We start from the raw sequence: 16,041 nt of genomic DNA, 5'->3' as shown, positions 1-16,041 counted from the left end.
GCGGCAGCTGTTACAGTTTTGCCACTTGCATCGCCTGAAAGGCCACATCTGTTATTATTATTGTGTGGCCCCTACTGGCCTTAACTGAGATCAGGGCCTTATAGCAGTAGGTGCTGCACAGACCCCGACCGAGATCGGGGCCCTGTTGCGCTGAGCTCTGCACAGATCCTGAGTTCAGGGACCTCATTGTGCCAGGCACTGCCCAAACACATGCTGAGAGACAAGACAGACATGGAAGGGATCGTTATCCTCATGTTACAGGTGGGGGATTGAGCCCCTGGTGGATACAGTGACTTGCCCAGGGTCACGCAGGGAGTTTGTGACAGTGCTGGGAATGAACCCAGATCTCCCGAGTCCCAGCCTGAACCAGGAGACCATCCTTCCTCGCTGTGCCTTAGCCCTGAGGTGGCTTCGATGCTGGGTAATTGATAGGTGCAAGCCAACTGCATGCATATCGGGGGGGGGGGGGGGGGGGGGGCGGCGGGCGGCGCCTGTGGCCTGATTGGCTGAAACCCTGCATCTCTTTTCACCCCACCAGATGGAGCCGTTGAGTTTTGTGACTCTCTCACGGCGGGGAAGAAGACAGTGTGTGAACATTTGAAGAGTAAGTGCCTTTTGGGTCCTGGTGTTCCTCAGTGTCCCAAATTAACAGATCCCCAGCTGGTATAAACGGGAGTCACTCTACTGGAGTCAGTGGGGGCAGATCTCCAGCCAGTGAAAGTTGATGTCACTCCAGTGGAGTCAATGGGGCCAGATCCCATTGAAACAGGCAGAGACGTAGCTCTATTCAGATTTACACCCACTGAGATTCTAGCCCAGCGTGTTTACGTGGTGCTGTGCAGTAGCGTCACGGATGATAACATTTGGGTCTAGCGCAGAAATCCCCAAGCTGTGGGGTTCTATTCCCAACTCTGGAGGGAGTGGGGCCTAGTGATTAGAGCAGGGGGGGCTGGAAGGGAGTCAGGACTCTGAGTCTGTTCTCAGCCCTGCCACTGACTTGCAGTTCGACCGTGGGAAAAGAGCCTAGCTGTTAAGCTCCTGAGGCTGAAATTCAACAGACTCCAGTTGTGTTGGGATAAATGGGGGAGTCAGTTCCAGAGAAAAAGGCTCTGGCATGAACCCCCAAACAAGTACATGAGTGAAGTCTCCAGCTCCCAGCTGCAGGAGTAAGAAACATTTAAACAACAAAAAGTAAGCCAGCTCCTCAGCTGGTGCAGCCTCCCTGAATCCGGGGAACACAGGACTGCAAGGGGACTTCTGAGTCCTCCAGTCCATTCTCCAGCTAACCCTGCCATGTCATCCCGGTCACAAACTCGTCACACTCCAGCCAGTTAGGTTCTTTGCCCCTCACTGCTCCTATCTGGAGGCTCTTCCAGAACCTCCCTCCTCTGAGGGTTAGACACCTTCTAAATTCCAGCATTAGTTCATTCCTGGCTAGTCCAAACCTTTTTGTTCTCCTACTAACATTGTCCTTGAGCTTCGGTAGCTCTTCTCCCTTCCTGTGTTTATTATCTCCCTCATATATGCATAGAGAGCAATCCAGTGCCTTCTCAGAGCTGGTCTACACTGAAAACCCACACGCCTGAGAGACGTAGTTCAGCCAAGCTCTCCGCCAGAGGAGACAGGGCTAGCTCAAAGGAAGAATTCTTCCGTCGACCTAGCTACCGCCTCTGTGGGAGGTGGATTGACTACAGTGAGGGGAGAACCCCACTTATCTGAAGTGTAGACATAGCTTCAGCCTGCCTTTCTCTCCACTCATGAGATCCCCTCCGGTCCCCTGATTGTCCTCGGAGCCCATCTCTGCACCAGTTCCCATTTGAATCCGTCTTACTTGAGCCTGGGGGACCAGAAGTGGAGCCCACTGTCCCAGGTGAGGGCTTACCAGTGCCTGGTACAGTGAAGCAGTGATATGCTACACCAGCTGAGGATACAGTCACTTGTTCAAAATCATTGCCACAGAAATGTTTAGAAAGAGCCGTTCAGAAAGATTTTGCTGCCTCTCTCTCTCTCTCTGTCCACTTTCAGTTTCTTGCAAGATTCTCTGGGCTGTCTGCCTCCTGGAAGAGAACATGATTGTGCTGCTGGTGACAGAGACGAAGAGCAACCAGTCCAATTACTACATCATGGCCTACGATCAAGGTCGGGCCATCGTTCTGGACAGATTCAAGTGTAAAGACCAGTGTCAAGCCAGCTGCTGTGAATCAACGTCGTTCCATTGCAGCCCATGGAGCGACGCTGAGGTTCATTCACTGAGAATCTGGTCCCTCAGTGTGCTGTCTGAGTGCGGGCAGCGGGGGCAGAGTTGTACTGTCAGATCCTGCTAGCCCCAATGGCCCCAGGAGGGAGTTAGCGTGCAGAAGGTATTAGTTTATCTCGGGTGTGTCGGTGGCTGTGAAGATGATGATCTAATAATAGACTTGGACCATGGAGGAGGACTCTGCAGCTCTGCGGCTGCCTTTTCCTGCCTAGTTTGTTGGTTCAAATACAGCCCGGCTTAGTAGCTAATGAAAATTATTACTATCTAATGAGTGGCTGTTGGCCAGTCCAGCTCCTGGTGAATAACTGTTCCTATCACCACAAACTGTGCCAGCCTCAGCAGAGAGGCCGTAGACAGAATGGTGACAGGGATTGAAATGCCCCCTCGAGGTCATTTCCCTAGGCCAGGAGTAAGGGTATGTCTACACTGCAGTCCGAGGTGCAACTGCAGCTTGGGTAGACATACCTGCACTAGCTTTACCCATGCTAACACGACTAAAAGTAGCAGTGTACTTGTGGTGGCACACATGCCCTTGGATGAGTCACTTAGCTTCTCTGTGACTCAGTTTCTCCATCTGCACAATGGAGATAATAGCACTGTCCTGCCTCACAGGGTACGGTGAGGCTAAGCCCATGAAAGGTTGTGATTCTATGGTAACAAGGGCCATATCAGTACTTACACAGATTTCACTTAATAAGGGGAGTTGACTTAATAAGCAGATGGCTGTTGGAGTGTAACTTGTCATTCCCATGTTTGTTTGATTACAGTCAATTCTGCTTTCGGGCTTTTGTACCATGTACCTCGCTTCATACCCAAAGGTAAGACCCCATTTTGTAATATCTAACAGGCTTTGATGGGAGAGCTCTCTCCTGTCGGCATAGAGTGGCTACACAAGCGATCTTACTGCCGCGCAGCTTCATCGGTAAATCTGTGCCGCTGTAAACGTGCTAGTGTAGACATGACCTAATCTGCTAGCCCCTGCATTGGCAGCCAGCCAAATCCCCCTGTGACTTGCCCTGTGACTTGGGTGGTCCCTCTTGTTTGTAGCTCTCTGCTACTTAAAGGGATACAACTGCTGGTTCCATTGGTCTGAAAGACTTCTTGGCCTCCCATTGGCTTTAATGAGGCTTGGGATTGTCTTTAGATAAAAGCCTTACCGGATGCCAGCCATTCGCATCTTTCAGCGTAACAATACCAGTAAATCTCCAGGCAGCCTGATCTTTTTTTTCTGCTCTTCTCTGAACTCCAGTTCTTGCAGAAGACACACTTTTGCCACGTCTCACCCACCTTTCCTTTGCAGCCACTGAGAAAGAGTTTGTGATGTTTCTGGGGCCGGAAGAATACACGGATTCTCCCCTGATCCCAAGAGGGATGTCCTATAACCCATTCAGCACAATATTGTACATCTGGGGCAACGTTATATTACAAAGGTGAGAACAAAGTCTTTATCAATCCGCGGTAAATTTCATGGAGGCAACCGATGAGTTGGTTCTGCACTTGTCTTGTTTAGCAGGCATGATTTTAACACGGTCCTTCAGTTATATCAGTCAGCATTTTTGTGTGGGCTAACTCAGTCTGCCTGCCTTTCGTACCTTTTCCCATTTACATTTGTCATTATAGGTTAACGTGACACCTTATGAACCTAACTCACTTTTTACAGTGGAACTCCCAACTCGGGTACACTTGTAGGCCCAGTTATTACAACTGGTACCATTCACATGCATAAGAAACTAGGTGGATGGACCCAACTGCAGGACTAGGGCATTAGGTGGGGCCTTGGAACCACAGGTCACCCCAGCAGAGCAAAGTGGATAAGCCGAGTACCATGAAGTACCTCATCCTTCAGATGAGACGTTAAAGACTAAGGCTGAGATTTTCAAAAGAGATGAGTGATTCTGCGGGCCCAGCCAGAGGCCTGATTTTCAGAAAGTTCTGAGACCTTCCCCATCTGCTTTGAAAATCAGCCCTCCTCCTTTAATGTGCCTCAGTTTAGACACCCCCAAAATTGGGGCACTCCAAATTACTATTTCAGTCTTGACCCAAAGCTCTGGACCTGAGTCTGATCTCAATTGCACTGGTCCGTGAGATCACTCCAGATTTGCACAGCAGCCCAAGGGTGAAATTCACTTGCCGTGCAGAGAGTCAGCACAAAGTATGCACTGATTGAATTCATGTAATACCTAGGCTTTTGTCTGCTCAGGGTGGGTTTCACTCTAAGATGCATTGGCAGAGCTGTGTGGGGAATTAAATGACTATTGCAAAACATTCAGTGAAATGTAAAAGTTCCAGATGCTGGATTAGAGCCAACACAAATGTGACAGATCAAGGTACAAACCAGAGGGGCAATAGTGGCGGTGAAACTCTGGCAGTGCGCAGCTGCTACTGGAGAAGCTTGGAGCCAACACATTTGGGGCGCAGAGTTCCCACTGCCAGGAGAGCTGGAGACGGCACCAGGCTTTTCATCCTCTGGGAGAGACTTTAAGGGGAATGAAAGCAATGGACTGTAACGTTTCCCACTTGCCCTGTGCTTTCCTTGCAGCTACGACTTGGTTAATTACGTTCACCTCTCTGGCTTTTCCAAACGATCCCCCATCAGCTACTTCGTTCAGTCATATGCAGGGGAATTCGTGTGCGTGACAGATTCGGAGGAGGTAGCGTGGCATGGTTCTTGGATGGATCTGGCGGGCGTTTCATTCGACTGGATGCAGTGTGGTCTAGGGGATAGTGCCCTGGCCTGTGACTGGGGAGAGCTGGGGACAGGGTCTATTCCCAGGTCTGCCACTGGTTAGCTGGGTGACCTGGGGTGAGTCATGTCACCTCTTTGCATCATAGGGTCTGGCTACTCAGCAACTAGCACCTGTGGCTGGCCCATGCCAGCCGACTTGGGCTTGGGGGGCTCAAACTGCGGGGCCTTTTCACTGCTGTGTAGATGTCTGGGCTCAGGCTGTAGCCAGGGCTCTAGGACCCTGCAGGGTGGGAAGCAGCAGGGAGGGTGGGACTTTGCTAGTCCTGAACTCTACACTGCAATGAAATGGTCCTGTGGGCCCGAGTCAGCTGGCATGGGCCAGCCATGGGTTTTTCTTTGCTGTGTGGACATACCCTCAGTTTCCCCATCTGTAAACTGCGGATAATGATACTGACCTGCTTTGAGGTCTACTGATGAATAGTACTTGGTAATGTTATAGATGGCTGTCTTTTTGTGTAGCATCTTTCATCGGAGGACCTCAGTACGCTATACAGCCACTAACGCTGCCTCATATCCTGTCCAAGAAGTTGCTAAATGTTATTATCCCCTGTACGAGTGGTTAAATCAAGGCACAGAGAGAGGAAGGGTCTTGCACAGCAGATGGTGCATAGGACCCAGGAGTCCTGACTGTCAGGAGGCTGTGCTCGTCATTAGACCGCACTCTCTCCCCACTAGAGAGAGCTCTGTGTTGGGTGGACAATCCCTGTATAAACAGCTGCCATGCTCCATGTCTGCAGAGGTGGCTGCGTTTCAGCAGGGGGGATGAAACAGCTCCTTTGGACAGTGTGCCTCCAGGGACACCTTCCGAGGTCTCTGCTCCCTTTGCCTGCTCTTCCTATTTGGCTCTCCAGATCTGGTTTTCTGTGGAAGGCAGCTCGGTCATCAGTCAACTCTACCCCTCTGAAGCCTGGAACATGTACCTCAGTCTACAGCTCATGAGAGGGTCAAAGGAGTTTAGCTTGAATGAGAAATTTGTGAGCCTCTTCTTTGACAAAGATGGACTGCAGCAGGTGAGTCCAGGCAGCAGGAGTCAGAGATCTTGGAGGGCCGAGTGGCGCAGGGGTTTGTTAATGGTCAATAGGGGGTTGAATCTAGCCCTGGTCTATGGTCTGGAAAGCTGCCCGTTACCAACTGTCAGCTGTTGATTGGCCAATGGCTTAATGAGCGATCTCACGTAAGTTTCCAGGGCCAAGCAGCCACTGCAGAACTGGCAGCCTTGTTAGCAGATGCCGTGGGGATTGAGCTTCCTCAAGGTCACATGTGAAGCACGTTGGCCATGAGTGTGGGGCGCCTGCACTGGACAGAGAGACAGGCGTCCATGTTTCCACTTCCCTCAATCCAACACCCTCTTGTACTTCTCATTTCAGCTGGTTTACATAAAGGATGGCCATGGGGAGGGAAAGCTCATTAAGAGGAACTTCCCTCTCCATTATATACTGTCGTACCGGCATCTCATCGTCAATCAGTACCATCTGGCGCGGTTCCAGTGAGTAATGGCAAAGGATGGGCAATGGCGGTAAAAACTGTTCCCAAGCTGACAGCGCAGATTGAGCCAGCTGCAATGCCCACAGCAGAGCTATGCCTACTTCTGCCAAGGCTGAGCTGCCAACTGTGTATAAGTAATAATTCCTAGACCTCAAAGCGCTTTACAAAGGAGAGTACTTTCATTAGCCTATTTTACAAATGGGGAAACTGAGGCACAGAGCAGGGACGGGACTAGCCCAAGGTTGCCCAGCAAAGCAGCGGCAGCTCCAGGAATAGAACCCAGATCCAGGGCTCTGTCAGAGCACCGTGTCTCACGGATTGAGATCCAGCCTTGTTCTCAGACCTGCCACTGGTCCCAAAGAGCTAAGGGTGCTCAGATCCTGGCAGGTTTGGGGCCAGAAACTGTACACAGCAGGCCAGCTCACAGGTGCAGCGCCCCACCTCAGAATCTCCAAGGCAGCCTCAAGTCCTCTTGTGTGTTTAACTCTGATTCTGCAGCTCTCCTTAGCTATTAGCTGTACAGGACTCATGACACACAGGTGAACGATTCTGATTCCATCCAGTCCACACACTCCACCCCCACCCCCAGTCCACTGCAACATACAAGAGCACCCCCACCTTTGTGATGAGCCAGTGCGTATTGGAGCAAACCCTCACTCTGTTCCTGTCTCCCCATTTCTCTCTCAGCAATGCAGACTACATCAAGTTCTTCCATCCCTGCACCTTCTCGGTCATGCGCATCGAGGACCTCCCAGCCCCCCAGCGCTTCACCCGGATGGAACACTATCGCACCGAGCCGCCGGATGTCATGGACAGAACAGGCTTCCACAACAACATCTCTCTGGCGGTGTACCAGGGCCTAATCTATCAGCTGCTCTGGCTGCACTCTGATTACAGCAGGGTGAGCTCCTCTTGTCCGCTCTCAGCTGCTTTTCAGTGATGGGCTGGGAGGAGAGTTAATTGTAGCTCCAGCGCTTGGTAGGAAGGTTGGTGGTTCAGAGTTTCTAACAACACTAGTGCCCGGCATCTGTGACTGCATTGTGTCTTGTTAGCCACACAGAACCAGGCTTTGTCAGCCCTGGAGGGGAGACCTGCAGGCCCGACTCAAGCTGCACCAAGAAGTGGTGATACTAAGGGCTTGTCTACACTGAAAAGGCTGCCGCAAAGTAAGGACACTACCTACGCGGATGGGAGGGCCTCCCCCGTTGACACAAGTAATCCACATCCCCAAGAGGCGGCAGCTTTGTTGACAGGGGAAGCTCTCCCGCCAACATAGTGCTGTCTACATCTGGAGTTAGGTCCACTTTCCACACCCCTGCACAACATTGTTATACCGACGTACGTTGCTCATGTAGACCAAGCCTAACTCAGGAAGCAGCAGTCTGGCTGAGTCGGAACCAACCCCCTGGAGGTGCTGTCTTTCAGAGGAGCCAGAAGTGAGGTGCTTCCAAAAGATTCCCTAGTGCACTGGTTCTCAAACTGGGGGGTCGCGACCTACGTGGTTATGTGGGGGTCACGGGCTGTGAGTGGGGAAAGTGACTCGGATGCAGGGAACCCTGACATTGCTCCTCGCTCTCCCCCCCCCCTCCCGCACAGTCCCCCGGGGTGGGTGGAGGAGCAGCCTTCGAAGGGGCTTTGCTCCATGCATGCAGATCAATTTCCCCAGGTGAGCTCAGGAGGGGGGATGCAGGGGATAAGGGTGAAGGGTGGGGAGTGCAGGGGTAAAGGGAGGGTGCCCATGTGGTCAGGGGTGAATGGGGAGGGAGGCACCCATAGGGATCAGGGGGTCACACTCAGAGGCTTGCTGTGTGAAAGGGGTCACCAATACAATAGGTTTGAGAACCACTGCCCTAGTACTTTTTCAGCAGAGCAGGGATCTTAACCCAAGTACTAATGTAGGTGGTTCAAATCTGCCCCTGGAAATTTCAGGATTCTTCCACACTTTTTCTCCCGAAGTGAGTAGGCAATGTTGCTGTGTGCTGTTAAATGGCTGCTACGGTCCACCCCAGCAGTGGCTATGTCTCAGATGTGATTAACAATTTTCTGATTTAACAATTTGGGTGCTAATGTGAATAGGAAATAACAGGAATTATCAAAGAAAAGCTCAGATAGTCTACAACAGGGACTTGGGCTTTTCATGAGAAAGTATTGTGTTTTCAGATGACTTGTAATTTAGCAAGTCCTTTATTTTTTCTAGCCTTATGCTGACCCAGTCCATGACCCAACTTGGCGCTGGTGGAAAAACAGAAAGCAATACGCAGTAAGAGAAGATTTTGAAAATAACTTTTCTACCAAAAAACCCAACAGATCAAATTAAGTGTTTGTTTCTCATCTAAATAGCGTTATATACTTTTAGAAACAGGTTTGTAAACTCTGATAGCTTGGACAGATTTTAGTTTGGATACCTCCATCCTGTCTTAATAAATTCCCGTTGCAGTTATTATCATTCTCCTTCCCTTCTGTCCCTGACTGTTGCAGTTAAATAACTTCTGAGTTCCTCCCAAAGGTGGTACAAAGAAGGGAGATTGGCCACTTCTCAAAAACAGTTATAATAATTGCAATGAATAAGGACTCTTCTTGCATGTGGTAGCAAGTCCTGAAAGTCAGAAGGTGGCAGAATTGGACCTTTGGTAGCCATGGGCTGGAAAAAGTCTTTAACATTATAATCTTCTGTAGGGAATAAATCAGCAGTATGTATCCAGTGACTGGAAGGAATTTCCCATGCGGCCCCTACCTCCCAGCTCTGCAGCAGCCCTTGATCTCCGAGCTCCCTGGGGCTGCAGGTTTTGCAGAGGCACCAAGCCGGCCCTCGGTCTTGTTGGACGTGAGGAACTGTGGCAGCAGGATGCAGTAGTTCGAGCTGTGTGACTTAGTGCAAGCTGAAGGCTGGGCCAGCCAAAAGGCAGCCAGGAAGCCAGTAGCAGGTTTCACTTGAGCCACGGACCTCCCATTAGCCCTGCTGGTCTCCAACAGTCTTTCCACCCCCAAAGTCCTAGGGCTGAGCTTGTCTAACAGCCAGCGGGCCCAGCAGTCAAACTGCGTCTGTTCCCCAGATGGACGGGGGAGAGGTCTATGGTTTTTTGGCAGGGTGGAGCACCAAACAGTCTCAGGGGGCTCTGACCCTCAAGCAAGGCAGAGCTAAAATGCAGTCTAGGTGTTCAGGCCCTCATGCAGGGTGGTGCACCAAAGTCTGTCTTCCTGGCTCAGACGGAAGGCAGACAGATGTAGGCCTCTTGGCCTAAGGTGGGGAGGCTGCCACTTCCAAGCGCAGTTGGTGGCAGGCGGCAGGGATCTCGGGCCCACTGTACTCCACTGGTCCCAGCCCAGGGCCCTATCAATTGCAGATGGTTCCGCCACTGGGTCAGAGGGGATCCAACCGCAACACACTGACCTGTATTCAGGGAGCAACCTGGCTGGATTATAGTCAGCTGTCCCTGGGCCATTTTCTACCCTCCCTTCGGGGTGTACCGCTGTCCAGGGGTCGTCATCTGTCTCCCGGTCGTACACCACCAGTGGTAGTCCCAGTAGCTCCTTGGCATCTGGGTTATCCACTTGTCTGGCAGCTGTGGTAGGTCGGGCAAGTCCTCAGTGCTGCCGGAGTCCTCTCCAGGTTCCCACTCCAGCAGCTGTTGAGAGACGTTCTTCTCCAGCGGCTCTGCGTCAAGCACTGAGATAGAATTTAGGGTCCACCCTTTATACTTCTGGTTCCAGTCCCGCCCCTCTGCTTTCAGGTGAGGTGGGCGTGGCCTTCATGGCTCTGCCCATCAGGGGGTAGATTGATGGTTCCTCTTTGTCAGTCTCTGAGGGAGGCCACACCCCTTAACTACAACACCCAATCAGCTTTCAGCCATTTTTTCTGGTACTATGGTATACCCCTTCTCTCTTTGTTCAGAATGCATGCATTGCAAGTACCAAGGCAAGGGGGCATGAAGGCACTGCCTCACCTTGCACCAAGATAGAACAATCATATGTCTTGTCCTTTTGCTTTGGGACATGCCTGTGAAAATAACTCCCTACCTGTTACTGTGGGAAAAGAGAGACAAGGTGGGTGAGGAAATATCTTTTATTGAACCAACTTCTGTTGGTGAGAAAGACAAGTTTTTAAGCTTACACAGAGCTCTTCCAATCCTCAGGTCTGGGAAACGAATTCAGAGTGTCACAGCTAAGTGCAAGGTGGAACAGATTGTTTAGCATAAGTAGTTAACACGTATTTCTAGCAGCCAACACCCATATGTCCTGAGTCTAACAGTTTTTCTACCTACCTAAGCCAAAACTTAATTCAGCTAATGTAAGGTGTTACGGGATACTTAGGGGACGTGACTAGGATTATAGAAAGACATAGGCCAAATCAGGCCATGTAACTGCTAGAAATATATACCTAATGTGATACTGATACTGTGTGCTTAGCACATATCAATGTATGTGGTGTGGATAATACAAACTGATAATGTGGTCTATATGTATTTTCCCAGAGATATTGGTCAACACTCTGTTGTTTGGTATAGATTAAAAACTGCCTTTCCTTTTTCAGGAGTATTTCTTTTACGTGGCTAGCAATGGTAACTCCTCAGGAGGTGTCTATGTCAACATGGAGAGCTATGTGAAAATCTATGACCTTCAGCCCAATAACAAGCTGCCCAACAAGATCTACCTGGACAAGAATAATGTCTATTCTTTCTCGGTGTTCTTGAGCATCAGGTCAACAGAAGAAAGCAGTAAGAAAAGAGGATCATGGGAATTTGATGTGAAAATAATGGGATTTTAATGGCTAGATGAATATGCAGGAGATTAGAGGAGCCAGTGTCTACTGAGTTAGAGCAGGGGACTGGCAGTTGATAATAATAATAATACCTAGTGCTTTTCATCCGTATACTTTAAAGTGCTTCACAAAGGAGGTCGGTAGCATTATCCCCATATTCCAGATAGGGAAACTGAGGCACAGAGAAGGGAATGGACTTCCCCGAGGTCACCCCGTAGAACCAGGTCTCCTGAGCTTCAGTCCTGCCCTCTGTCCACTAAGCAAAACTGTCTCCCATCAGAAGGGTTTGTATCCCTAGCTCTGGGAGGGGAGTGGGGTCTAGTGGCTGGAGCCAGGGTAGTGGGAAGCAGGACTCTTGAGTTCTAGTCGCAGCTCTGGGAAACCAGTGGGGTCAGAACTCCTGGGTTCTAACTTAGTGAGGGGATTAGCGATTAAAGTAGAAGGGCCTGGGAGCTAGGACTCCTGGGTTCTGTTCCCAGCTCTGGGAGGGGAGAGGATTTAATGGGTTAGAGCAGCGGGGTCTGGGAGTCAGGAGTCCTGTGTTTCGTTCCCAACTGTCGAAGGGAAGTGGGGTCTAGTGAAGAGAGCAGGATATGGGGTTAGTTGCCCTTTCTCAGCCCATATGTCTAGTTTGGGCAGCAGCAATCGGCACTTTCCTGCCTATTGACCCCTGAAAACAGATCTGCTTTGGCCAGGAGGGATCCAATTCCAGGGAGAGGAGAGTTAAACCTATGGCCTGTTTGAGCCCCACCTGTTGAGGCCAGTTAGTGCCAATCTAAGGCTTGGTCTACACTAGCGAGTTTTGTCAACAAAAGTCAGCTTTTGTCGACAAAACAGTGCTGGTGTACGCACTGCAGTCACCTCCCCACCGACAAACTGCCCCATTTTTCCAACAAAATAAAACCACCTCGACGAGAGGCGTAGGACTTTTGTCTGCAGAGCTAGGGCGACAGTTTCAGTGTAGACCCTGCCTCTGCTTAGAGTGGTGGAGGGGCTGTCATACTTGTCAATTTCACCACTCTGCTAGAGCGGTGAAATTGACAAGTAAGGAGGGTGGTAGCCCACCAGGCTCCTGGCTGAGAATTGGGACCAGGAGGGACAAGGATGGCTGCCACCGGGCTCCAAGCTGAGGCGTGGAAGGCTGCCCCCCCAGCCAGGGCATGGGCAGCTGCCACCCTGCTGGTAGCCTGGGATGCTGGCAAACTGCTGGAGGCTGCTGCTGAGCTCCCGGCCATGAGCTGGGGTGCGGGCAAGCTGTGGGAGGATGCCCCTGGCTGAGAGCTGCGGCATGGACTGCTGCCACCCAACTCTGAGCTGGGGCACGGGAGGTTGCCCCTTGGCTGCGAGCCAGGGCACAAACTGTTGCCGTCCCGCTGCAAGCCCGGGACATGCGGCGGCAGCTGCCCACCAGCTCTGAGCCAGGGTGTGGGCAGCTGAAGCCCAGTTGTGAGCCTGGAACTTGGGCATGCTGCGGGCACCTGCCAGCCAGTGAGCCCAGAAATGGGCTGCTGGAGCCTGCTTCCGGCTCAGAGCTGTGGCCGGGCAGGACACGGGGCTGCAGATGGCTCCCGGGAGTGGGGGCATGGAGAAGTCCCCGCTCACTGCCCTGACTCCCGGTTGGGACTGGGAGTGGGGATGAGGGGGCAGCCCACAGGGCGCCTAAGGTGAGGACACAGTCCACCGATCCAAGGAGCGTAGTGTGGACATGAGCCACCATAGCGGTGGCTGAAAGTTGACATAATTACATTGACTTATTTTTCAAGTGTAGACAAGGCCAAAGTGGTCGTTTCTGCAATAGGGACAGCAAACCTCCAACGCAATATAATGAACAGGTGGTGACTATGTTCTGTCACCACCCAAGTGGGTGAGATTTGAACCTGTGACCTTTCAAGGAGAAGGGTCCCTGTAGTGTCAGACCTGCTGCCCTACACCACCCACGCATAGGGCCAGTGCTGGTGTGTGGATTTGATGAAGATCTGCCCTTAGGTGCATCTCTTGTAACTTAATCAGCAGTGCATTATAAATCAAGGGCTCCTGTGCAAATGCAGCTCATTCATTGCCAATGGCTTTGTTTATGGCTAGGGCGGTTTAAGCGTTTTCTCTTCTCCTGCAGTGGGGGAAATGCCGGAAGAGAACTCCCTTGATTATGTGTGGCTCACCATTGTCTTAGCACACCCAAAGTTTGTGGTTTCACACCTCCACAGACAGGACCTCATCAGCCGGGGCTCCGTGCTCTATAAGGTGAGTACACCGGGCCAGCTACTTTAGAAGGGGTGACAGTATGAGGGTTCTGGTTTTGCAGCCATTTCTGTCTATTTCCCCACCAGCCGTCTTCAAATGTTGGAATGGATTTGGGTAGATATCACTGGCAAGACTGAAGTATATTGCAAGCAAGACCTTCACATCTCCTCCATCCTGACCTCTAGCATGTCCTGCTATTCTAGCCACAGTCATAGATTTTGAAGGCCAAAAGGCACCACTGTGGTCATCTGGTCTGATCTCCAGTGTAATTACAGTGTATTACACAGACCTCCAGTGTAATACAAGCCAGAGAACCCCACTCCCCCCAGTAATTAATACAGCAAGCGATAACTTCTGTTTGAGATATAGCCTGGCATTTAGAATGATATTCTTGATGTAAACGTCTCAGGGATGGAGAATGCATCCCATCCCTGGCAAGTTGTTCTAACAGTTCATTTCCCTGTAAAAAGTTTGCCCCTTATTTCTAGTGTGAGTTTGACAAACTTTAGCGTCTAGATGTTGGATCTCGCTCTGATGTCTTCTGCTAGATTAAAAAGTCATCTGCTGTCAGAAATCTCTTCCCCATGTGAGGATTTATAGACCACGACCAAGCCCTAGGCTGCCCACACACTAACTCTGGCTGGAAAGTTTTCAGCAAAACAGTTATTTGATGAAAAATGCTGTTTTCCTCAAAATCAAAAGGTGTCAATTTCCACAACCTTGCATTTGGAAACACACCCTGTCCAGTGAAGCATTTTAATATTGTAACATCCTGTTGCGACATTTTCGGAACAGAATATTTTGATTTTTTTTTGTTTTGAAATGACATTTCCAAAGGCAACGCATTGTTTCGGTTTAAAAACCGTTGAAATAAAAAGTTTTAAAATGTCAAAATCGGAACGAACCATTTTGATTTTGTTGGGATGAAACATTTTGATTGAAACGCAATTTTGAAATGTTTTGGTTTAGTTCCGGAATGGCAGAAATTTTGAAATCATGGAACTTCCTGCCAAAACGAAATTCCAGTTTCCACAGAGGCAAACAGTCCCAAAGCTCTGCTGATGTCCTTCAATCTTCACCTGCAGCCAGCCCTGCTCTTCCAGCCCCAGATACCTCCTTGCACACCTCTGCCATTGCACTTTGGGCCTGGATCAATCCATGCTAAGGGAATGCTTCCACTGGGCCCAGTCCTCTGACTCGTGCTCCGCCCCCTCTGGAGCAGGGAATAGCTACAGCGCAGTGCACTCCAGCAACACCCCAATCCGCCCCCTGTGGGCCCTGGGGAGCAGGGAATAGACGTGCAGTGCCCTCACGTAGGGTTGCCACTCATGAGATACAAAAACCCAAGCCATCCAATCCCTTTCGTCTGGGACAGCTACTTCAAAAAAGGGACCATCCTGGGAAGACCCGGCACCCGTACCCTCCAGCTGTGCCTGTGATCTGTTCCCTGCACTGGGGGTTGGGAGCAAGATGTGTGCGGACCCCAAACAACAGCAGCCGAACAGTAAAGGCGCCCTGCCTGGAGGGTGCTTCTCAGATTGTTCTTGCTCACTTGAAGGCCCCTTTATGCTTCAAGAGAATCAAAGCCCCGAGTGTTGATAAACCCCTGACCTTCATTAGGAGCCCAATCCTTTCAGGGCCCAGCCAGGGAGTTGGATCGGGCCCTGTCTTCCTCAGTTACGGAGCCTGACTATCATTCTGCAAATTCTCCCCGGCAGGTGACCATCAGTGACACCGGGCAGTACCCAAAACAAGAGCTGAGTGGGAAGAACCTTCTGAAGAGTTCAATGGCTTTGAAGGTAGGATAAAAGACTGGGCTGTCCCCAAGCAAGGTAATCGGGAGTGAAGATACCGCCACTGCCTTCTTAGCCCCTTGGCACAAATAGCTTAATTAGGTGCATCGCTGGGTAGCAGTAGATGCCGGGTTGGGAAAATCTGCCAAAAGGATTAACAAGGCGGCTGGGAGAGTTTGTCACACAGGAAGGGGGACGGGAGTGACACACCAGATCACAGGCCAGACAGCAGCTGATCACTCTGCCAGTGGAATTATTTTCGAGCTGGATTCATGTTCTCAAAACTGTTTCAGCTCCGGGGGAGCACCATTGATTTATACCAGCTGGAGATCTGACCCAATGGCTCCAGATAGAGATGGTGCCGTATGTTACTGCAAGACGCATTGGGCCAGATACTGCATATTGGCAGCTGAGACCCCTCCAGAGAGGGTAGGGGAGCCCTCAGCTGTTGTAAAGCCAGCATAGCTGGCCTCTGTGCTACTCCCCAGCTGATCCAGGCCTAGAGGGTTTGTCCGGGGCATGCTCAGAGTGCAGTATGCTCCTGTAGTTCTCAGCAGGTATCTTTATCTCACCGGCTCTGTCCTCACTCAGGACCAGAATGGAAACCAGGAGCAGCTACCCAAGCACTTGTCCTTTGCTGTTCCTGCTCAGAACGCTCCAAGCAGCCTTAGTGGGGTTGAGGATGGCAGTCCCAGGTGGCATAAAGCTCTGCTGCGCCCACCCATTGCTTCTGCCCTCCTGCTGAGAGGGCGGGCTGTGG

General features: G+C 50.9%; 1 protein-coding gene across 1 annotated transcript in view; it reads left to right on the top strand.

The window, feature by feature from the left end:
- CATSPERG (cation channel sperm associated auxiliary subunit gamma) overlaps nt 1-16,041 on the top strand; it is a 38,396-nt gene that overhangs the window by 10,873 nt on the left and 11,482 nt on the right. The window contains exons 9-20 of the mRNA XM_067557250.1: nt 539-604; nt 2,026-2,139; nt 3,025-3,075; nt 3,558-3,687; nt 4,797-4,908; nt 5,855-6,013; nt 6,371-6,489; nt 7,176-7,389; nt 8,686-8,748; nt 11,020-11,203; nt 13,361-13,488; nt 15,207-15,287. Coding sequence (XP_067413351.1) covers nt 539-604; nt 2,026-2,139; nt 3,025-3,075; nt 3,558-3,687; nt 4,797-4,908; nt 5,855-6,013; nt 6,371-6,489; nt 7,176-7,389; nt 8,686-8,748; nt 11,020-11,203; nt 13,361-13,488; nt 15,207-15,287 — 1,421 coding nt within the window. The remainder of the gene's footprint in view (nt 1-538; nt 605-2,025; nt 2,140-3,024; nt 3,076-3,557; nt 3,688-4,796; nt 4,909-5,854; nt 6,014-6,370; nt 6,490-7,175; nt 7,390-8,685; nt 8,749-11,019; nt 11,204-13,360; nt 13,489-15,206; nt 15,288-16,041) is intronic.

Source organism: Emydura macquarii, unplaced genomic scaffold (assembly GCF_026122565.2).
Source record: "Emydura macquarii macquarii isolate MOO-44397 ecotype Brisbane River unplaced genomic scaffold, CSIRO-AGI_Emac_v2 contig_1790, whole genome shotgun sequence".
Taxonomy (NCBI): domain Eukaryota; kingdom Metazoa; phylum Chordata; order Testudines; family Chelidae; genus Emydura; species Emydura macquarii.
The sequence above is the reverse complement of the archived record's forward strand: the minus strand, read 5'-3'. Positions and strand labels throughout refer to the sequence as shown.